This window comes from Agelaius phoeniceus, chromosome 12, assembly GCF_051311805.1.
Source record: "Agelaius phoeniceus isolate bAgePho1 chromosome 12, bAgePho1.hap1, whole genome shotgun sequence".
Lineage (NCBI taxonomy): Eukaryota > Metazoa > Chordata > Aves > Passeriformes > Icteridae > Agelaius > Agelaius phoeniceus.
The window spans coordinates 19,017,194-19,040,470 of NC_135276.1; the positions used below are offsets into that span (position 1 = coordinate 19,017,194).

The 23,277-nt window shown below is 48.1% G+C and overlaps 1 protein-coding gene and 1 long non-coding RNA gene across 2 annotated transcripts; one reads left to right on the plus strand and one right to left on the minus strand.

The window, feature by feature from the left end:
- Window positions 1-2,875: 2,875 nt before the first annotated feature.
- On the minus strand, window positions 2,876-23,244 carry COTL1 (coactosin like F-actin binding protein 1). Its single transcript, XM_054640578.2, has 4 exons — window positions 23,039-23,244; window positions 22,632-22,714; window positions 12,096-12,253; window positions 2,876-4,194 (listed from the first exon to the last, which is right to left on the minus strand). The coding sequence occupies exons 1-4, from the start codon at window positions 23,113-23,115 to the stop codon at window positions 4,084-4,086; spliced, it is 429 nt and encodes a 142-aa protein (XP_054496553.1). The 5' UTR covers window positions 23,116-23,244; the 3' UTR covers window positions 2,876-4,083.
- On the plus strand, window positions 21,279-21,592 carry LOC143695129 (uncharacterized). The gene is made up of 3 exons (XR_013184071.1): window positions 21,279-21,314; window positions 21,445-21,486; window positions 21,580-21,592. It is a non-coding gene; the product is annotated as an uncharacterized LOC143695129 (long non-coding RNA).
- Window positions 23,245-23,277: the final 33 nt, after the last annotated feature.

Below are 23,277 nucleotides of genomic sequence, written 5' to 3' on the forward strand. Positions count from 1 at the left end.
CTGTAGCCAGATTTCATTGAGCTTTCCTCACATGGAACTTTTCTTGGCTCGTAGTAACCCAGAAATGCCGGTGAGGAGTTCACACCTTTGCTCAGGGCTGATCTCACCACAGCTCCTTTGCTCTCACAGTCTCACCCTGCTGAGGACACCCCTGGGAGCTCCTGGAGTCCTGATTTTGGCAAAACACTTCTTCCCACGAAAACCGACATCGTTCTCCAGTGGGACAAGATTCAACTCTTATTATTTTTAAATCATGTCACTAATCTACTTATTGGAGCCTTGCCCTGGTGTAATAAAAACAAGTTTAAATTGCTGAAGGGCTCAGCTGCTGCCTCCAACAGCTGCCTGGCTGTAATTTGCCAATGGGATGTATTACATCCTGATTACAGTTTCTTTTGAGTGATAGGCCAAAATTACAAGGCCGAAATGTGGCTAATCATGATAAAGGAGATAAGTCTATTCATCTCCTGCCTGCATTTAATATTTGCACAGCAGATGCTGTTTGTTCCCTTCAGCTTCATTTCCACAGAAATTTGCTCTCATTCTGAAGAAGTCGGAAGGTTAATGAAAAACTTTATTGGACGTTTTGATGGTGGAGAGAGGGAGGAAGGTGGAATATCTTGGAAGGTTTCTCTTTGTTTCCCAGCCCAGATCAACTTACACAAATCAACCAGCCCTTGAAAGACAAGCAAAGGGAGCTACTCCAGGCCAGAAACGATTTTTTCACTGAAAGGATTGTCAGGCATTGGAAGTGGTGGAGTCACCATACCTGGGATTGTTCAATAAACAACTGGAGATGGCTCTCAGTGCTCTGGTTTAGGTGACATGGTATTGTTGGGCCAAAGGTTGGACCTGATGATCTTGGAAGTCTTTTCCAACCTTAATGATTCTGTGATTCCAAATCTTCCTAAAACATTCTGGGAACTCCTGATGAGCAGTGCTGCAGCAAAAATAGGCATTATTAATTCCTTCTCTGTCTCCACCACTGTGGGTGAAGATACAACCCACAGCAGAGTCCCTGATGCATCAGATCAGAGCAGCCACTCACAGACACTCAGCTCCCCCGGGGTCTCAGAACAGAGACAAATTCCAATTTATTTTGTGTTCTTGTGATATGCCAAGCACGACACCCCAAACACAGCACAAATAATTGATCTCAAGCTTTTGCTCTTCACGTCCCAGCCTTTCTGCTGCTCCAGTTGTGCCAATTGTTCCTTGCATTATTAACTGTAAGCACAGAAGGAGAATGCCTGCAAGCACTGTGGGGTAAATACTTTTCCAGCCAAGTGGGTGCAGAACCCAAAAATGTGTTTTAGGCTGCAGGAGGGTTTGACATAACACCAGTTAAGTCACTCTCCTGAGGGAAATGAAAACCATTCCTACAATGAAATATAATCAACATTCTAGAAACAAAACCATTTAATGGCTAATTCAGATTACTCCTCAGGAATGAGAAGTAAAGAGAAAATGAAATATTTAATTTTGGAAACACATTTTGCCCCAGACTCTCCCAGGCATCCCCCTGGGATGTGCATTCATCAGCTTGGGCTGGGTGTGTTTCCAGGACATTCTTTGTGACCAAGACAATCTCCTGTTCCACTGAGGCTTTGACAGGCAGGGACTTGAGTGACTTGGCTGTTGCAGTGCTGCCAGAGGGACAGGACTGTACAAACAGGAGCTCCCTGGTGGTTTGCAGCACTGGCCCAGATCAGCAGCAATGCTCCCCTGCATCTCACCCCAGCTTCTCCCCACTGAGTTCTTCATAACATCAGCAGGGTGGTATCCCTACACAGCCTGCTCTAAAAGATGAAATTGAGGTTGGAAAAAACCCAGCCCCACTGGTTCTCTGCTATTACTCTCATTCATTAAGCTACTTTTTTCCTTTATCTTCCCACAAGGATTTATCCTCATATTACAAATCAGTAATTCCTTCTCATTTTTCTCATGTGTTACCATGCAATTCCTGCAAACTTGATATTCCTATGCTCAGCAGCAGAGTCCATGTGCCAGTACACCACAGAAGTTATTCAAAGAGGGAATGTGGGATTTTCCATGTTCTGAGGACTGGATTAAGGATAGCAAAGCAACCACAGCCAGGGTGATGCCTCCTCTGCCTCCATCCTTGGACCCAGCTTGCCAAAGGCAACACAAGTGCTCCATTTGTCTTGCTGAGATGCCTTTGAAGGCTCAAAAAGCTAATTTGCCTCTTCTTTGAGCCCCCACACAGCTGGTGCTGATGAATTTCTTGTGATGGTGCTGCCAGGCTTCACAAGCAGGCAGAGATTTGTGCCACAGGGTATCAAATTCAAGTTTATGGTGGCCACTGAACCAGTAAGGCAAAGCCTCAGAGCATCACAAGCTCTCTGCAAAGCTCCTTCCCATTAGTGATGCCTGTCCCTGCTGTCAGTCCTGTAAAAAACAACCCTTTTCCTTCTTTCAGGGCAAGGTTTAGGAAGTCCTGTCCAGAACTGTAATGCCCCATGTAACCCTGTGCAGGAAGCTGCAAAACTTGTCTGAAAGTGTTGTTCTTGTTCCCAAATCTATTCCTGACCTCTCTACATTTCTTTTCCGTGGCTGTGAAATTCTCTTTGACCTAATTACAATTCCCACTTGGTGTTTTGGCACTGGAAATGGAGAAGCAGAGCTGCTGAACAAAAAGTGTGTCAGGTGCACTGTGGTCACCTCTGCCTTTTGGGGCAGAGAGGAGCAGACAAGGGCTGCAGGCACTGGGATCATTTTACACCTAAGCCAGTGTTTAATTCTCCTTATAGCCCCAAGATTGCAGGAGCTCAAAGCTTCCCACCAAGGATTAAGAAACCTTCTAAATATGAGTTTGTTGCAGGGATGGTGAAAGAACACCAGAGTCACTGAGAACTGTTCTTGAAAAACATTTATTGTGTCATGGATTTACAGCGCTGAGTCCCAAGCCCCACGGCCTCTCCCAACAGGTCATTCTGGGCACAGTTACCTTGGATGGAAAAACAAAAGCCATACAAAGGAGCCCCTCCCCAAACAAACAGTTTGGTACCAAAGTGAGCCCAGGTTTTCTCTGGGCCTCTGCTGTTGGACATTTAACCCCAGCTGGGATGGAGCTGCCCTGCCCCATCCCTTGGTTCCCTGCCAAAGGCCCCAAGGAACTGAAGATGTTGTGTTTAACTGCAGAATAACCAGGGGGGACAGGGGTAGGGAAGGATTCAGCAGCTGCTATTTTTTTCAGACATCATTGAAAAAGGACATCTATGCATTTCAGTTTCACCTCCTGAGCCCCAGCATTAGCAAAGTCAGATACAAACCCAGAGACCAACGTACACAAAATAGTGACCAAGATCCAGACATTTCTAAGCCCCTCAGTTTACTGTGCTGTGACACCTCCAAAAAAGCAACAAAACCCACTTGAGGATTGTGGTGGATCTTATTTTTAAGAGGGAGGGACAGAGATGCAGCACAGAGCATAGCAACTGTCAAGCAATGTTTAAGGCAAATTTATTCCCATTTATCAGGAGTCAAAGAAATGGTTTTGTTTGTTGGCTTTGTTGTTTAAGCTGTTAGATAACATCTCAGCTGGACATTTCTGCTTAGATGATTTAATCAAAGTTTGAGGGAAGTCATCTCAAGCTGATCTGAGCCTAGAACAGCAAATAATGTTATTCCCAAGAATATCAGTCAGAACAAATTTTTCAAAAATTAAAGTAATTGATGTTCAGAACTCCCCCAAAACTTTCTTCCCTCAGAGACCAGGTTGAGCCCAAGTAAAACACACAGACATGAAGAAGGACACAGTGGCAAGCCTCTACAAACACAGGGCTGAGTAGGACCAAAGCAGAGCCAAACCTAAATTCCACAGGTGTGAAACAGAGTTATGAGTAAAAAAAGGGGGAAAAAAGAAAAACAGAGCCCCAGAGAGGAATGTTTCATGAGAGAGAATGGAAAATAAAAGTCCTCTGAATGCAAAAAAAAGGGAGTTCTTAGGTGCAGCCACAGAAAGCTGGGGAGTTCAGTTGCCTCATCTCTCAGGTGTGTTAGTTTGTTGTGCCTTTGCCCTCCCTTGCAGATGCAGGTGATGGTGCCAGGAGGTTCCTGCCTTTACTCAGTCTGTGCATCATAATTAGCCCCCCCTGCTTTCTTCAGCTCATTCTTGATGTAATCCTCATCCAGCTCTTTGTGGTCACTGATCACAAATTCTTTGGCAAAGTTCTGCAAGAGACAAAGAAAAAGCCTGTTAACAAAGGGGGATATTTTTCATTAGCTGATTGAAGGTGGGTTATCCAGCTTCCCTGGGTGTCTGAGCTGCATACCCTGATCTCCTGTGGCTGGGATGATAAATAGCAAGCTGTGGATGAGACAGAGGGCTGGTGAAGGCAAAACCCAACACTTCACCTGGAAAAATGTAATGTATTCCACAGTCACTGGCTGCAGACCCAATGCAGGGGTGCAGCAGCTCTTCCTGGAGATGCACAGGCCAGGTTAGGTCAAGTTCCTTAAGCAGTATGTGAACTGAAACACTCCAAATTATTGACCTCCTGACCAGCACTGACCCTCAGCATAATCTTGGCCAAGTCACTAATCCTCTCTGTGCCCTTTTTAGGGCCCCTTCTCCTAAAGAAAGAACAGCACCACACCAGAGTCCACGACAGTGTCACAGCTGTGAAGGACTGAGCAGCACAGGGATGCTCCCAGGGGCAAACACAGCTCCCTCCGTGGATTTAGTGCCTCCTCCCCTCATCTCCACACTGTGGCCAAAGCCAGCCACTGCCCCAGACAGGCTGTGCACAGGCTCTGTGCCTTGTGTCCCAGGTGAGCTCCTGGGTGGATGCACTCGTGTGCTGCAGGGCAGCTTCCTCCCTCCAGGAGCTCCTTCCTCCCTCTGCAGCTGCTGGAGCTGGGCAGGGCTGGGATGTGAGGCTGGGACACAGAAAAGCTGGCTGGGAGCACAGTGGGATCCAGAGCGCCTTCAGGGCTCCTGTCAGAGCAGTGGCAGCTCAGGGATTTTTCCCCTTGTTGGGGGCTGTCCTTCCTGCCTCCCAGCAGGGCTGGCATGGCATCCATGTGTGTGCACAGCCATCTCAGCAAACAGCCTGCTTGCTGCTTGCTCTAGCATTTTCCTCCCCTTCCTAACCACAACTGAGAGCACTGCATGAGCCTCCCTTCCCCCACGCCACAGACATGACAAACACAAGCATCCACCAAAAAACATGAATTAAAATCCCAGCAGCTTTGCTGAGACATCTCAGGGAATCTGCAATGCCCCGATCCCTGGGCAGTGAGTTCCCCAAAAGGTGATGGAGAAGGAGGGAACGCTCTGGGAGGGCAGCAGGAATCTTGTGTGGGTCTCCCTGGCACTGGCACAGCCCTGGCACAACAGGAAGGGGGGCTTCTAATTGGTTTCAGCCTCTAAGCCATGGGAGAGCTCTTTATTTGGCAGCATCCCAAGGGTCTCCGTTTGGGATCAGAGTCGGATAAAAGGGGGGGTGGAGGAGGATGCAGCTTGAAAGGGCCTCAGCACCTCTTTCATGCGGTGGGAGAGATGGAAAGGAGAGGAGAACAGCTCCCTCCTCCCCCCTCTGGGCTGTGCCTGATCCTGTTTCACACCGCAGGAAATCCTCGGAGCAGCTCTGCTGTGCCTGGGGGCAGCTACAGAGTGCTCAGCAATGACAGCCCTGCTCCACTGCCGGCAATGCCCGGCTTTCCTGGCCGTGGGGACAGCACAGGCACTCATCCACGGCTTGGCAGGGTCCAGGGAAAATGGGAAAGACGTTGCTTTTTAGAGGAAAACAAAGCCTTTTCTTTTTCTTTTCTTTTTTTTTTTTTTTTTTCTTAAGATAGAAATAAAGAGGCAAACTGCCCAAACCATCAGATTTAGTCATGCTCACAAGTGTCCTACTTCCAGGTCTCCAGGGTGACATCTCTGCAAAGCTCAGCCCTTGCTAAGACCCACCCCAGGATTTTCAGCTGTTTGATGCTCCTATGTGAGTTTGGAGCTGAGCCTTTTCAATTCCTTTTCTATGGTACCAGGTTTAACACATTTTCTTCACCTTGGGAGCAGATTATCCAAGACTACATGATTCCAGGGTGAGTCTTTGCCCTGCTTTATGAGAACTGAGGCAGTTCAATAAAACCATTACTGAGAGGGATTCCATGAAAAGTGTATTTTATAAGTGTGAGGAGGATTTTCTTCAATGCAAAAGTGTATTTTATAATGAAAAGTGTATTTTCTAAGTGTGGGGAGGGTTTTCTTCAATGCCCACTCTGCAGAATCCAGCTGATTCTGAAATTGAAACTGCAAGTGCACTCATGCCCAAACAGAGGAGAATTCATCACGTGTGCCACAAAGTAAATATAATTACTCAGATGCCTTCTCAAGTAGACACTTATCCAGATGACTGCTAGGTGATGATCTGTGGGCATCAGCCACCATTTCACATCAGCACCACCAAAACACCTTGCAAGGAATGAACAGGGTCCCCCTAGCAGTGGCCAGATGGGGTCTGCTCCCAGCCACTCTTAAATATCCTCTTAGCTGACTGGGCCACCTCTTGTGCCAGATTTGTACCCTCAGAGTGCAATCTGGGTCACTGCTATTAATAACTCTGCTTTATTCCATTCTCTCAGGGTGCTCCTTGGTTCCTCACACCAGCTCTGACCCACCACGGTGTGTCTCCTCCAGCCTGGTCCCAAGGAGGGAAGATGCTTTTGGTGCCTGGAATTTCTGATTTTAACACCCTGCTTGACCTTCTCCAGCCACAGCCTCCCTCATCACCCTGAATTTACTGTCTGAGCTCTCTGGGGCTGAGCTTTAGTTCAGGCTGCAAATCCTAAGGTACAGGGCATAACCCTGATGTTTGGGCCCTTGATTTGCTGACATGTGTCTTCATCTTACATCCTCCACTTCCTTTTCCCTTCTCCTCCCCCCAGCCCCAGGCTTTCTACAACCACAGCAAGCCCTGCCAGTGAATTCTGGCCTTTGTCTTCACCCCAGTCAGCAGCAGCCTCCAGATAACAAAAACAATGCTGCCATTTATCTTTATCACTCTCACAACACAACAGTGGCCACAGCCTCTTTGCTTTGCCTCTCAAATCAGTGAACAGCACACAGAAATGCTGAGGTTCACTCCTGGTTCTCCAGTGCTCCTGTCTGGCTCCAGCTCCTCTTTGTGCCTGGGGGTCACAATTTTGGAATCTCATCCCCTGTGCCAGCCACACCAGGCACAGACTGAGAGGGCTCCAACCATGCAGGAGCAAAAAAGGTGCCTGCAACCTCCCTGGGAAACATGAAATTTGTGCAGAAAGCCCAACCCTTTTCTTCCAGCCAACTTAAAGGGGGAGTAAAAAAAAAGGTGGAGTAGATTTTCTTCCTCTCTTCCAAGCCCTGAATGTTTAGCATATGGGCCATAAAATTTCCTTAAATTGCCCAAGGGAAAATCCGTATGGTGCAGATATTGTACCAAACCAGGTCTGCAGAGGTCCTTACAAATCCCAGCCTGGAAAGCCTGAAACCAGGAGTAAAATCCTTGTATAGTCCACAGACACTTCCCAGCAGCTACAGATGGGTGCCAGGTAGCTGAGCAGCTTCTTGCCATTTTATATTTATTTTATTTTTACTGGGGCTTCCAGCAGCTTCTGCTGATGTTCAGAACTCTCAGTTCTACTGTGCTTATTGTCACCATTCCCATGCACTGGTCACCTCATCCTCAGTGCAGAGGAGGTGACATCTCCCAGGTTTCATTTCCAGCATGGTCCGAGTCCCAGTCCCACAGCAAACCTGCTCCTGCACTCAGCTGTCAGACTCCAAGCTCAGCAAAAACCCTCTCTTCAAATCTACTCCCTGCCAATTTTACATGGACCAGTTCCAGACTCTGAGAGAAGCCAGTCCAAACCTCTGGCAAACACTTGTCTCAGCAATGGGAGCTGCATTTCAGCTGCTCTGCAAATTCTCCCTGCTGTGCTTCATCCCACTGGAAGAGTCACAAGTCTGTGTGTCAGACACAGGGAGATGAGAAGCTGCTGATTCTGACCCTCTTCTCTAGACCTGGAGTTCTTGTAAATCCATATCCATTTGGTATGGCCTTTGCAGTAAACCAGAAGAGGAAAAACAACCAAAAAGGAGAATAATTTAGTTTGCCTTCCCAGCAGGATCTCACTCACCCTCATGAGTAACTCTCAAAGCCACTGTGGCATGGTTGTTCCCTGTGAGTTTGATTTCCTGCCTCCAACAAAGCTATTAAACCTCCTGCTTTAATTCAGCTATTTCATCTTCTGCTCAGGACTCTGTACTGATAAGAGAAAACCAAAGCACATACAGGGAATTCTGTGTGATCCCAAGATGAGGGACAGGGCCCCCATCAGTGGCTGCTCCCTCATGGGACAGATCATCAGTGCAGTGAGAAATCCAGAGGGAAAGGTGAGCAAAAAAAATATCTGGGTGTGAGCTGCAAAACAGGAACCCAGCAGAGCTGTTGACATCATGAAAGCCAGATGAATTCCTCACCAAAAATAATGATGAATAAAATGCCTTGAATATTTGCTCTCAGAAACAGAGCTGTTTTACCCTGAATATGAATTAGGGAAATAACAGAGCACATGACTATGTGGGGGAAGGAGTACTGATGAAAACAGAGTCAAAATCCATGGAAAATCTGACAAACTGGCAAAGATTGGGCAGTTCCTTTGCTGGGAGAGTCCTGCAGGACATGAATTCATCCCTGTCAGGAAAAAGACCCCAGTGCTGCCTAAGGAAGAGTTCAAATCTCCTGGTAGGAAATGCAGTCGTGAAGGGACAGAGTTCACAGAGAGGAAGGAGCACTCAGAGGGAAACCAAGCCCTGGCTCCATTTCTTTGGTGTGTACATCAGAACCACCCCATTGCAGCACCAGGTGCCACTCCCAGTGCCTGGGCTGGTCCTTGCTGTGGGCTCTGGTGACCAAAGTGCAGCTTGCAGGGGACACCAGTGCTGTGGGGTGGCTCTCTGAACACATCTGGCAGCTCACCCTGGCCACAGGGTGACACATGGCTGCTGCCAAACAGATGCAGAAGTCACTGCTCCATGAAATTCCCAGTTGTTTAGATTGTTCTAGGGGCAGGTTTAGACTCTTCCCCAGAAATTATCTCCCCAACATCCTAAGCAGCCACCTGCAGTGGGAAATTCTGTGCCATTCTTCCCCCATTAGATCTGTCCTTGGCATGGAGAGGAGCCCAGTGGGTAGGAGGTGGGATTGTGCATCTCCCTGTCTCCATTTCACAGCAGTCTCACACTGTAGGACTTAGCTAGACCCATTTTTACAGGTAAATACTTGTTCCCCATCCTGGCCTTACTTCCAATCTGCTCCCAGCTGAACTGCTTGGACCAGGCTGCAGGCTGGAGCCAACATTTCCAGCTGAGTTAAGGAGGAAAGGATGGAAAAATAAATGGCTATGGGGGAAAAAATAGCTCCTGATAGTTCCTTAAATGGATTTGTCTACAATCCAAAAGAAATACAATAAACTCAAAACCCATTTTCCAACAGCATTAAAGAGCTAATGAGCATAGGTCCAAGCAGGGCCAGAAGACCTGGCTCTCATCTAGTACAGATCAGAAGAACTACAGCTATTTGTAGCAGATGAGATCCATCCCTGTCATTTTACAGTTATTACAGCTAAAAATCAATTGTTCTTTCTTCCTGAGAGGTTTTCTGGCAACCTCCTGCACTCACTATCAGCACTCCAGAGCCACCTCCCCATGGATTTCACAGCACCTGCTCCTCCTTCCCAGGGAGGAACACAAAAGCCAGGGCAGCCCAGTTCCTCCCTCTGCTCTGTAATGGTTCATCCCTTTGTTCACAGCCCATAACCCACTCCTCACCAGTTCATGTCCTTGTGGTTTCCTTTTTTCCACCTTGGCAGGTGCTTCTGGGAGCCCAATAACCATCCCTGGTGGGATCCTCTTTGTCCCAGGGCTGGGCTGTGCTGGCAGGAGGTGCCTGAGCTGCCTGGCTTTCCCTTGGTCTCACAAGAACAGCAACATTTATTGGTGTTTGCTGAGCCCAGCTCACCAACCCAGCACAGGATATAAAACAGGAATCTCCTCACACTTGGGTCTTAAATAAAGACCCACAGGAGTCAAACAGTACAAGATTGTGAGAGCCCTTCAGGTTTTGCTGAGGGCTTCTCAGACTGAAGAGCTGCTCTTCTGGAATCCCAAGCTGTCCCTTGTGCACATCAAAGCTGTACAAAATCCTCCTTGTGCCACCCTTCCACAGGGCCCAGCTGCACCTGTTCAGGGTTTGCAGACCAAAAATCACCTACCTTAGGGTACTGGTTATTCCAAATGATGAACCAACACTGGCTCAGATTTGGTGTTCATCATTACAGAAAAAAAAAAAAAAAGGTGTATTTTTCTATGTATAACTCACATCTCAAATAACCTCTGTAAAAAACAACACTGAGAATGTACCTGAAGGTCAAGGGAGCTGCTAAGAGTGAAATAGCTCTGGGATAAACACCCTCCATTACATTTCAGCTGGACTTTCTTATTTATTCTGACAGATTACCTGCAAGGTCACAGGCATAAAAAGAAGAAAATGGTTCTGCTTTATCTCACTGCACTCAGAGGGATTCAGTTGCATATCAAGAACTATTCAAAATACTTGTCAAGATAATTTCTTCTGGACAGGAGATCACCATTGCTCTGACATTCAGAAATGCTTTGCAAGCATTTATAGACAAGGTTGCTCAGTAAAAGTGTACCAAGCACCAGTTGTATTGTTTTTATATTTTAGTACAGACTAATTGGAATATGAAAGCTTTTAAGTAACAGCTAAGAATGGTTAATGCTCCACCAGATTATTAACTTGTACAGACTACTAATCAAAGATGAAACAAGTGAAATTGCAAATTATATGTAACAGACCTAGGGACAGCTCTGAGCACAGTGCTCAGGAATGCTATTCAACTCAACAGGAATACATTGTCTAAACAGATTTTAAAGAAAATCTTGGGCTTAGTGACTCATCTAAGAGTCATTCATTAGTACTCTATAATTTCAACTTCAGCTACAATTACACAGTTTCAGCTGCTTCCCATGAGCAGACACTTGCTTTCCTGTCTCTCAGGTATCATTCTGGAAGTTTCTTTGGAGAACAGGCCCCTCTGAGTTGTCATTCTGAAACATTCAGCACCAGAGGTTATCATCTGGAAGGACAGGAATGTGTTATCTTCATTCTTCTTATCTAAATGTAATCTTCTGTATCATATAAACTACCAAAGAGTTGAGGGGGCTTCATTCTCACCCTTCCCAGTGTCCTGTTGGGAGGTTTCTTTACACTGGCAAGAGCCCAGTTATTGAGGGGAAATTAATTTACTCATCAGCCCATTCTCCAAGAGCATAAACAAAACCATTTCTCATGCTCTGGTGAGCTGGTTCTCTGTCTCATTGGAAGAGCTAATCTTGCTTTAAATTCTCCCCCAGAAGAAACATTCCAAACATCAGCATCCTCTCCATCACAGCCAGGTCTCAGCTGTGCCTCCCACAGTCACTTCTCTCCTGGCTGTTGTTTCTTCTCACTTGGACTGAGCACATTTCTCTTTCCCCTGCTACGCCCAAGGCCAAACAAAGCCTGTTCACATCTAGTTAGCCATTAAGAGCTGTTAGTTAATTGGTGCCACGGGGACTTCAGACTTTGGGTGATTAGCTCCACAAATCCACCCTGCAAAGGCAAAAGGCCTCTGGAGAAGTTTAAACAAGGGTGTGGGTTTTCCTGTTTAATTTTACCTGCTTAACTGAATACTGCTGATGATCATTCAATAGGGAATTATTTCCATAGCAAGGAAGGGGATGGGACACATCTCAGCCGTGACAAGGAGGGGAGTGCAGAAATCCCCTCCTCATGAAATAGCTAAGGCAGCCTTAAGCTCAAAAGATGCTTCTTTATGCCTGAGTGCTCAAAGGGCAGATGTTAAGCCTTGCTAGGAGGAAGACAGGCAATAGGAAACTGTCTTCTTTTTAAAGGATTAACTCCTAAGTTGGAGGATGAGCCAACCCTTCCCTCTCTCTCCCTCCTGCTGCTGTTGGTACAGAGAGCAGCCATGGGAGCTGGTGGTTAGGAGGAAAAGGAAGAGGTTACCTGTACTACTTCCTTGACCAGAGTCTTGTCAGTCCCAGTTTTGGCTCTCTGCAGGCCACTGACATCCTCTCCAATCCAGGTGATGAGGGCAAACTTGACTCTCTTGCTCATGGCATCGCCGGTGGTGAATCGGACAAAGCCGAACAATCGCACATCGTCTGCGGAGGCAAAAAAGGGACAAAAGGATTAAAACCAGCAACATCCCTGCCTTCCCCTCTCCAGGTGAGCCTACTGCTCTCAAAAACCAAGGCAAGAAACTGATCCTGTGTTCAGTGCCAGCATTTGGGAATCGGGGGCAGGACAGGGCTCTGCTCACACGCCCTGTGCTTGCAAGGTGTGCTTTGCCCGTGTGGGCTCTGCCCCTTCTGGGTTCTCTGAGTTACTGGGAGGAAACTGGCTGTGCTGAACACCCCACACCACAGTGGAAATGGCTAAAATACAGTCAGCAGGCAGGTCAAGAGCACAGGGCTAACCCCAGTTACACATTCAGCCAAATTATTCATCTGCAGGTCTGGTGAAGAAGGGAAGACAGCGATATCCTCATGTCTCTTTCTTACAGAATACAGGATTAGGTTCACACTTTATGACATTACCAGAAACCAGTACCATATCCTCATGTCTCTTTCTTACAGAATAACAGGATTAGGGTCACATTTTGTAACATTACCGGAAACTGGCCATTGTGCAAGTCTGATCTCTCTCCCTCCTTCCATCCATTTCTGGCTCACTTGTAGTATAAGTTTACAAGAAGGAGGAGAGAGGAAGGAGGAAAAAAAAAATCTGCAATAACTTGCCCAGGTGTGTTTTTCTATTCTTTCCAAAGCCCTGGAGGGAAAAGTCCTGGAGTTCAGAGCTGTGCTGATCCTTGTTTCACAACTGGCTTGTGCTACATCACACCAGACTAATTTAGCCTGGCCATATGTGTGACAACCTTGCAGACTCTTATCTCAAAGAGCTCCTTCCTCCATCTCCTGTGACTCATGGAGCAGTTGGAAGCTTCCTGATCAGGAGCAAGCACCATCCCCCTGCATCCCCAGGCTCCAAGGGATGCTGGAACCTTCCACCAGGAGGGCAGAAAGCAGAGCAGATGGACACTTGTGCAATTGTGGAATATTTCTAATAATCAATATTTCAATCATCATTTCTCAGAGGTCACTCGAGGCCTTTTAAAGGAGGTGACTCAAAGCAGAAGAACCAACCTGCTGTTAGAGAAGACTCCTGGTATTCCTGGCACACTTGTTGTGACCAGTTCAATGTGCCTTAGAGGGATTTGCTGGGTTGACTAATTGCCAGGTGAAAATGTAGGCTCCAGGTGTAGGAATGACTGCCAACATCCCCAGCAGACTCTGTGAGCAGCCAGGACAGCCCCAGGAGCTCTGGAGACAAGGGAGAAGCAGCTCTAAATTGCTCATCCCCTGAAAATAAGCTGCTAGAAATCAATGTTAAAAAAAAAATTGGGATGTTCTCTGCAAGCTAACAGATCTCAGAGCTTCTTTAACACTTTGATTTGCCAAAGTGTGGACAAAGACAAATTCTCCTTGATAAAAGAGAAGACTTTTTTAAGTCTGAAAAAAAATCCACCTCTGCTCTCCCTGTTTTATTCTCTTTGTTCTTTTTTATTTTTTTGTTACTGACTGAGTAATACTGGGCAAACTGGAAAATGGATGTAGGGGGGGTGTGTGAGCCAGTACAATGTTCAAAACAAACTCCTCTGAAGATTTCAAAATAGAAACAAAAAGAAAGATCTTATTCAGAGGAAAAATCCAGATGGATCTTTGGAAGGAGAGAAAGAGTCGTGTGTCAACAATGCAGGCAAACAAAACTTCTCTCTCAGTTGCCCTGCTACTGGTGAGTGTAGGAAATGCATGTGGGGGCTGCTGGTTTGACAGCAAATCCTATTCCCAAGATTGATTAGAGCCATAAATGAAGCGACAGCCAGGAAATACCCAAGGTGAAGAGAGACAGTAAATCCCCTAATGTTACAATTAACAGATCCAGGAGCCAGCTCTGACAGCAAAGGAGGCCACACTGCCCAGAACTGCTCTGTGGCTCCTCTGGGAACAGATCTGGAAGTCCCAGAGTGCTGGGAGCTCCTGCACTGCAATGGTGTCACTGCCCTTCCCATGGAGCCCTCAGTCCCCACCTTGAGCCTGGGGGTTTTCATCCCTGTCCCTTCTAACAGAGGCTGTCACAGAGCTTGAACACTGCAATGTGCCCCTTTGTGATAAAGATAGTAGACAAAAGATAATGAATGTGAAAACCCAGTGCTTTTTCCTAGCAGCACAGAGAGGGAGCTCCAGGGATGCCCCATCCAAGTGTCCAAGGCCAGGTTGGATGGGGCTTGGAGCAGCCTGGGATGGTGGAAGGTGTCTCTGCTTATGATGGAATGAAATGATCTTTAAGGCCCCTTCCAGCACTGGGATTCTATGAATTTGTCTGTCAGAATAACTTCCCTTTGACATTAACCCACAGCTCACTGGCAGCAGCAGGATTTGCTTCTCAGCAGAACTTCCAGTGCTTGCCCATCCTGTTTGAAAGCAGCTCCATGACACTGAAGAGAGCCAAATGCAGCAATTCCAGCTTTCATCCATGAGATCACCTGAGCATGACCAACCCTTACTTCACCATGTCCTGTAAGTTTCATGAGCACCTGAGGTTGGACTGGGGCTCTGAGTCACCTCTTGGGCAGATTTTCCTGGGGCTGCTTCACTTGTGGGGGCTTGAAGGGGGTCACACCCAAATGGGTCCTGTCTCCTCCTGTCTCCCCATGGAGTTTAAACCCCACTGGAGGCAGAGCAGGCTCTTCAGCTGCCACAGGATATTTAGCACAAACGTGATGCCTTAGCTGCTGTGCCGGGTGTGAATCACGCTGCACACAAAGCCAGAGGGAATGTGAATTGGAGCCCTGAGCAATTAACATGTCTCAGTTCCTAAAAGGGCATCAGGGACGGATGGAGAGGTTTTTAGCACTAGCTCAGCCTGGCTATAAGCCTCTCCAAGCGCAGGTCAAAATCCCCGAGCAGAAGTGGCTGAGTTTCACAATTAGGCTGAAGCGTGTTCGGCGTGATAAGGGGATCAAAACGCGAGTCCTTCCCTCCTCCCAGATTTCCTCTTTCACAGTTCGTCAGTTCTACCCTGCCACATCAACTCCCCACGCTGGAAGTCATCAATGCCATCAGTGCCAATTCCCGGAGAAACCTCAAGGCATTAACATCCACCAGCCCCTGCTCACACAAAAGCACTCACGGTGGTTGCAGGAATTTGCTGGGAATGAGGGGAGCAGAACAAATCAGACAGAGACAGCACAGATTGCCCCTGAAGGAGGAAATCCTGCCCAGAGCTGTGTCACGCCCCTTCCCAGCCACTGAGACATGAATTTCAGGGCAGAGAGAAGTGAATAACTGGTCTGGGGAGAACGGAAATAGCAGCTTTATTTGAGATCACGCAGGATCCGAACAGCAGAAATTAACAATGTTTATTCAATTAATAGCACGGCTCCCTTCACAATGGCTGGACAAACAATGAGCAGCACAATGAATGCCTTAACGAGCATCACTTGGAATTTCTCTCCAAACTCTTTATTTTTCACTAAGACAGGATTTTCCAAATACTCTGATTAATCTGCCCTTGGCTGTCAACAAAGCTTGATGCCAAACTACAGAGATTTCCTTCATGGTATCCTTCCCTTTTTCTACATCCACTCAAGTGCTTTGGTTCAGCTGTACTGAAAAATTCCCCATTAGATTGAAATGCAGTGAGTCACCAGTAAAAGATAATAGCTGCAGGAAAGAAATGCACTGCCAAACCATCAGGGTTCCGAGGGCTCTGAGTGGCCAGGCCAGAGATGTGCCATGGTAAAATCCCTGCTCCCAGCTTCACCTGCCTCCTGAATCAAGGTCACAGGCAGCCAGGCAGGTGATGGACTGACCTGCTTTTGTCTTCTGTCCAACATGAATTACTACAGCACATGACAGGTTCCACGAAGATTTAATTTGTTTGCTTCAATTGGATTAATTTTGGATTAATTTGTCAATTTTCCACCTCTTCAGTCAGCCTCGTGGTCACGTGGCTGCAAGTGCAGACAGAAATGTTCCTTCCCTCTTCCTACACTGTTTTTTCCTCTTAAACCCTGCACTAAGCTCACAGCTCTTGTGCAGGGCTGCCTTGCTCCACCCCAAAGTGTTCATTTAATCATCTCAGACCCCACCACAGGGCTTTGCTGGGGCACCAAACCTTCTCCAGGTGACTCAGGGTGGCCCATGTGAGTGCAGGGACACAAATGCAGGGACAGTGACCCCACAGTGGCTTCTCTGCTCCAGGGGGGTGCTGCTACCCCAGTGACACTCATGGCTCCTCTCCTGACCTGGGTGGATACTGAAGGCAGAGTGGGAGCAAAAGGGGACCCAGCTGTTCCCTGAAGGAAGGAATGGTTGGCCAGAAGGGCCAGGCAGGCCCCAAAACAAAGGGCAGGCAAAAGGTACAAAGCTCTTCTTTCCCTGCTCCTGAGCCCACCATGGGATGGCAAATGCACACCCACATCCATTTTAATTGAATATCACAAAACCAAGAGCTACCATCAGTTACTATCAGAAAACCCAGAGTTACCATCAGTTACCATCACAAAACCAGAGTTACCAAGAGTTACCAAAAAAAACAAGAGTTACCAAGAGTTACCATCACAAAACCAAAGAGCTACCAAGAGTTACCACAAAACCAAAGAATTACCATCAGTTACCATCACAAAACCAAGAGTTACCATCAGTTACCACAAAACCAAGAGCTACCATCAGTTACCATCACAAAACCAAAGAGAACCATCAGTTACCATCACAAAACCAAAGAGCTACCAAGAGTTACCACAAAACCAAAGAATTACCATCAGTTACCATCACAAAACCAAGAGTTACCAAGAGTTACCACAAAACCAAGAGTTACCATCACTGCAGGCCCTGACCCAATGAGTTACTCCCACAAAAATCAGTGAGAATATTCCCTAAAGCCACACCCTGTCCACAGCAGGGCCAGGCTAAGCCTGGGCTCCAGCTGGCAGCCAGGAGATCTCTGTGACCCTGCCAAGAGCACGTCCACACAGGCAGGGAGGGCACAGGGGCAGGGTGACAAACTCCATAAGCCACCCATGGCCCCAGGTCTTCCCTGAAATAGCCAGCAAGGGAAAGCAGGAGAGATGAACGCTGAAGGGGAAAAACAAAAGCAGTAGGAGATTGATTTACAAGGCCCATTTTAGCAACTTAAGATGCAGCCAAATGCAGATAAGCACCTATCTCATTATATGTCCTCGTGTGTTTTTACAAATCTTTCCTACAACCTCAGGTGCCAACGTTACCTTGGTGATCTCTCAACTCACAGCTCCTACTTTTTTAATGTGCAGCCCAGGCTTTCTGGGACAATTGATCTAAACCCCAAAAAACTTGTATTTTTATTAGGAGCCAGTTCTATTTCTATTTTCTAATATTTTATGTCAACCCTAAATGATTTTATAGGGTATTTATTTTCTGTTCTTCTAAAGATTTTCTGTTCTTCCTGCTGCTGAATGCCCAGTGTGGTTTTGGGCTGATCTTTTCAGACACATGAATAACTATCCCATTTCATGCTGTCATTGCAATTATTTATCTGCACTGAGGCTTTCCAAATAAAAGGCTCATTATTTCTTTTGTCAGAGATGCATTGAAAACAGCTGTTCACATATGGCATGGGGAGGAGGTGGGGGGAAATCCAGCCTTCTGACCACTCCATTTTTTTCATGGCAAAATACACACTAAAAAAAATGAAATTAAACCACAGACAGAGCCAATGTGATGCTGTGCTGCTTCATAATAGAGACTCTAAGGCAATGTCCAGGGCAGTCAGGTACAACAGACACACACAAAAGTTCCACAGGATGTCATTTCAGCAGTAACTCATTCTGCTCTTCTCAGCAACAGCATCACCAGCCCAGTTGTAAGACTTTGAAATTAAAAACATCAAAAAAAAAATCCTAAGAGCTGTCACATCCTTCCATACAATAACCTTCAACTCTTATCTCTTTCTGGCCTCAAATGCACCAGCTCAGCTGTTTTTGGTTTTTTTTCAAAGTGTACTGATGGCACGTAGTACTAACCACCAAATTAATGTTTCCTCTGGAGCCAGGCCATCTGCAGAGCAAGAGCTGGAGCTGGGAAGTAAAATGGATCAGAAGCCTTGAATCAAGTCCTTGTTTAATGCAGAGGTAATCTGTGCTGCTAAACCCAACCAAAACAGTCTCAGCCAGAACACACAGGGGGTGTCCACAGGGGGTGTTCAGTGACCCTGACACAGTGAATGCCCTCAGCTTTGGTCTCCAGAGCCTGTGGGTCAGACCAGGGCCAGCACAGGCATTAGACAGGACACTGGCCATTAGACAGGACACTGGCCATTAGGCAGGACATTGGCCATTAGACAGGACTGCAAGAGGAAGAGCCCCCAGCAGCCACCAGGGATGTCCAGTGGCTTCAACCAACCTCCTTGGCCCAAACCAACCTCCTTGGCTTCAACCAACCTCCTTGGCTTCAACCAACCTCCTTGGCCTAAACCAACCTCCTTAGCTTAAACCAACCTCCTTGGCCTAAACCAACCTCCTTGGCTTCAACCAACCTCCTTGGCCTAAACCAACCTCCTTGGCTTCAACCAACCTCCATGGCTTAAACCAACCTCCTTGGCTTCAACCAACCTCCATGGCTTAAACCAACCTCCTTGGCCTAAACCAACCTCCTTGACTTCAACCAAGCTCCTTGTCTTCAACCAATCTCCATGGCTTAAACCAACCTCCATGGCTTCAACCAACCTCCTTGGCCTAAACCAGCCTCCTTGGTTTAAACCAACCTCCTTGGCTTCAACCAACCTCCTTAGCTTAAACCAACCTCCTTGACTTCAACCAACCTCCATGGCTCAATCCAACCTCCATGGCCTAAACCAACGTCCGTGGCTTTGCTTTGGGCTAGGCTGGAGGAGAGGTGTCACACACGTGGGGCTGCCTTTGGGGGCTAGGGAAGATGGATGCCAGGCTCTAAAGCAGGGTCTGCTGCCTCCCAGGCAGTGTTGGAGTTGTCTGAGACAAACAGACCTTGACAGCAGGAGTTCAGGGTCAGGCTGTATTTGCAGTATCACCCCAGGACCCTGAACAAGAGGGCACTGAAGGAGCTCTTTTTTTCCACATTTCCTTCCTCTAGGAGTGGCAGCTGCTGTCCCCAGACAGGGATGGGGAAAATGTGATAATTTAATGATGCTGTTTGTTCAAGCTTTCTGTTCCTACACAAAGCATAGTGAAGATGGAAGGAAGAAAAGGCCCCCATGCCAGGATCTGTAAGATGCAGGTCTGATGTGGGAGGTGTACCTGAGAGCACAGCAGAGGACAGAACCCAGAGCAGGGCCAGCAGCAGCTCCTGGCTCAGGGCTTGGGCCTCCCTGCCCCAGCCCAGCACCTGTGGCACATGTGCTCCCCCAGCAGCCCCAGAGCAGGGCTGGAGGTGTGCAGAGCTGGTTTCTGACACGGCCTCCCTCAACTGCTACTTCCTCTCAAAGAAGCAATTTCAGTTTCTCTCCTTTCCCTTTGTCCCCAGCCACGCTGGTTCCCCAAGGAGGTTTCCAGAGGCAGTGATGGGCATGGAAAGGGTGATGGATAGGGGGGAAAAAAAGCAAAAACAGGGGCTGTTACCAACAGCCCACTGACCTGTGTCACTGCACAAGGCAGGACATCCACCACAGGCAAGGAGATTCCAAACTGGCACAAAAGCCCCTCCTGGTCCCAGAGCCACAGGAGCCAGCACACAGTGACCCCGCCCAGCCCCAACAAGGGGAGCTGTGAGTACCAAGGTGCTTTTCATAAGAATGGCTCTTAAAGACAGCGGGGACACTGTCGTTTGCAGCTCAGAGCAGCTGCTGCAGAAAGTGGAGCTCCGACGGTGACTCTTTGCACGCTGAGATTGGCAATCCCAGCTCCTGCTCTCACCTCCGACCACCAAGTGATGCTCAGCTTCTACCAGAGGCAGCTGCTGCACTTTGTGGCTTTCAGGGCAGTGTTTCTCACACAACAGGAATTCAAAACAAAGAAGTTTGTTCTGATACCAAGATTTTTTAGATTTTTATTCACTCTTTTTGAAGCTAGTTGCATTGATAGCAGCTCATCTCCCCTCTGATGGAATATAAAAGGAGATGGAAGAGACCAGGATGAAAGAGATGGAGCAACAAGAATAAATAATATTCAACAGCTTTTCCCATCCCTTACTACTCTTTTTACTGACTTTGTTTCAGTAGAAATATTCCAACCAACTCTACTTTCACTTTCTTCCAGATGGGAAGGAAAGCTTCAACTTCACTGCTGGCACAAGTTTTGATCCCTGACTATGTCTAGCAGGCCAGGTGAAGGTTTGCTGCACAGATGGAGGCTCCAAAACTTGCATCTCTTCCTTCCCCAACTGCAGCACCGAAATTCGTGGGTGGAGGAAGATCTTTTGCAGCTCTCAGCCAAGGACCAGGCACCTCAATTTGCCTTTCTTAAAGCCTCCAACAGCTGTGCTCCAGAGGTGCCTTTGAGGACAACTTCTTGGCCCTGGTCTGCCAGGGAACAGCTCTCAGCAGGTGCATGCCAAGGGAAAGGGAAGGGAGGAACAGGGAGCAATGGAGCAGCTCTAAGGGATTTAGCTCCCCATTAAAGGCTAACAATACCCCACAAGTGCCCTATATTTAACTCTTTCCTTACTGAGCTTATTTCTAAAATATGGAAAATTTCCTTTTTTTGTATCTTGGGGCCAGCTTGCTTTGAGCACCCTGTTTATAAGCCCTGTTAAGAACACAGATGTGGCCCCACTCCAGAGTGCAGTGTGTGCCTCCACTATTTGTCATCCTCATCCTCCCCAACCCAACCCCTGCCTGGGCTCTGCCAAAGCCCCTCTGCCTGCTCAGCCACTCCAGAAAAGGACTTTGCCAAGTTCTCAAGGGGCTCCCTTCCAGAAAAAGCATTAAACATCAGCTCAGACAAAAAGGAAGACAGGAACTGTATAAAGGCAACGAGACAAAATAAATGGGGAAAGTTCCCCTGCAAGCCTCAGGTGTCTGGAGACAGCAGAGATGCTCAGGAGAGGAGACAGAGAACTCAGATCCTGAAGTCATTGACCTCCCAAGGGAACAATTAACCACTGCCATGAACTTCCACAGTGCTGAGCCCTGGGATTCCCTGGGTTCCAGGTAATTGCTTTTCCCTTCTGTTGCCTACTAAAAAAGAGTTGAGTGGGAAGGAGCTCCTGCAGTGCAGGATCAGCTCTTCTGACACCAACCACAACAGGACCTTTCCTAGTTCTGAGAATTTTCCCTGCAGGTTCTCAGGAACAGCTGGAAACAAGTGGCTGCATTGATCTCGGTGAGACCCCACTGCCAACATCGTAGCAGAGCAGCCTAAACCATCATTTCATGGCTCCTTTCCAAGGACTAAAATACACTTTTCTCCTGTCAGATCAGAGCTGTCCTGCCCTCAGTTACTTTGCTGGGAGTTCTCCCCTTGCACTCCCTAAAGCCCAGCCAAGCCCAGGGACTCCCATCCCCACGGTGTCCCCATGAACCGCCCCACCTTGGGAGGACAGAGACTGCTCAACACAATTCCTCCACAGTTCAGACACAGAATTCTGAAAATGCAGGGGATTGATTGTACAGTAACTGGCTGAGTGAGTAAGTCTTTGTTATAATCCAGTATTAGTAAAAAATACTCCGTATCTCACCGCACTTGGTGACACTGTTAACTAGCAGCCAAGATGGGAGAAAAACTGATAAAAACTGAGATAAAAATCAAACCCCCCCTTTGTGAAACTCATCAAAAATCACGATCAGAGGCAGTTAAACACTCCTGAATTTATCTTCGTTTTCCCCAGGCTTTGTTCCTGCCCTGAACGTTCCACAGCCGGCAGCTCCACAATCCAGTGCCACGTTTGAACCTGGAGCCGCAACAGTTGCGCTTGTGCAACGCCACATCTGCGATTGTTCGATTGTTTGCAGGGCTGTATTGTTCCAGCCCCGCTTTGCAACCACCACCCTCCAGTCAGGTTTTGTGTTCTTAAAAAACCCCAGCAAGCCTTCCAACGGCAGTCACTTTAGTGCTATGATTTTCAGAAGGATTTTTTTAAGTATTTCATTCCCAACGATCTGCACGACCACATCTTTCTGGCCACAACCGAGTTCGGGTTTGCCCTGAAATTGCATTGCCGAACAAGGCGGCCGTTGCTTATCAGGCGTTTTATCTGGTTTATAACCGAGGAGCAGTGAAAGATTGTGCAAAGAGGGGAGGAAGAGCCCAAAGGACGTGAAGTCTAAGGGTGAGACAAAGGACCCGCTGGACTCTGGACTTGGGGGAGTTGCACTCGATGGGGCTGGAAAGGCGATCCCGCAGGACAGGGCGGGCAGGGAAGCAGCAGCACTAATCCCAGTCCCCCCAAGTTTCCTCCTGTCCTTTGCCCCTGGCCGCGGGCAGCGGGAAGGGCGGAAAGGGGCCAAGGCAGCGGAGACGGAGCTTACCTGTGCACTTCCTTTTGAAGGTTTCATAGTCTACCCCTTGGTCTCCAGGGACGATCGTAGAGCCATTGTACTTAAACGTCACCCTTCGGGGAGGGAAAAGACAAGGGGAATAATACAGTTAAAAGTCACCTTTCCGGATGGGGGAAGGAAAGGGGAACAACACGTTTAAAAGTCACCCTCTGGAATGGGGGAAGGGAGGGCGAAGAATACATCGAACAGTCACAGTCTTTAGGAAGGGAAAGGAGGAGATGGGGAAGAATAGGCGGTGGAAACCCATCCTTTGGGAATAGAGGAAGAGGAGAAGGGGGTGAGATCTGCAGAATTCACCCTTTGGGGAGCGGGGGGAGCGGCCGGCGAGCCCCAGCGCCCCGCTGCCCGTCCGGGGGCGATGCCGGGGGGGCACCTACCAGTTCACCTCGGTGGCATCGTCCCTGACGAGGTTGTACGCCTCCCTGCACGCCTCCTTGTCGATTTTGGTGGCCATGGGGGCGAAGGGGAGGGGGGGCAGCGCGGAGCGGCGCGGAGCTGGGGGGGCCGCGGCCGCCGCTGCTGCCGCACCGCGCTGAGCGAGCCGAGCCGAGCCGAGCCGAGCCGAGCCTGGCCCCGCGCAGCGCGGCCGTCCCGCCCCCGCCGCCGCCGCCGCCAA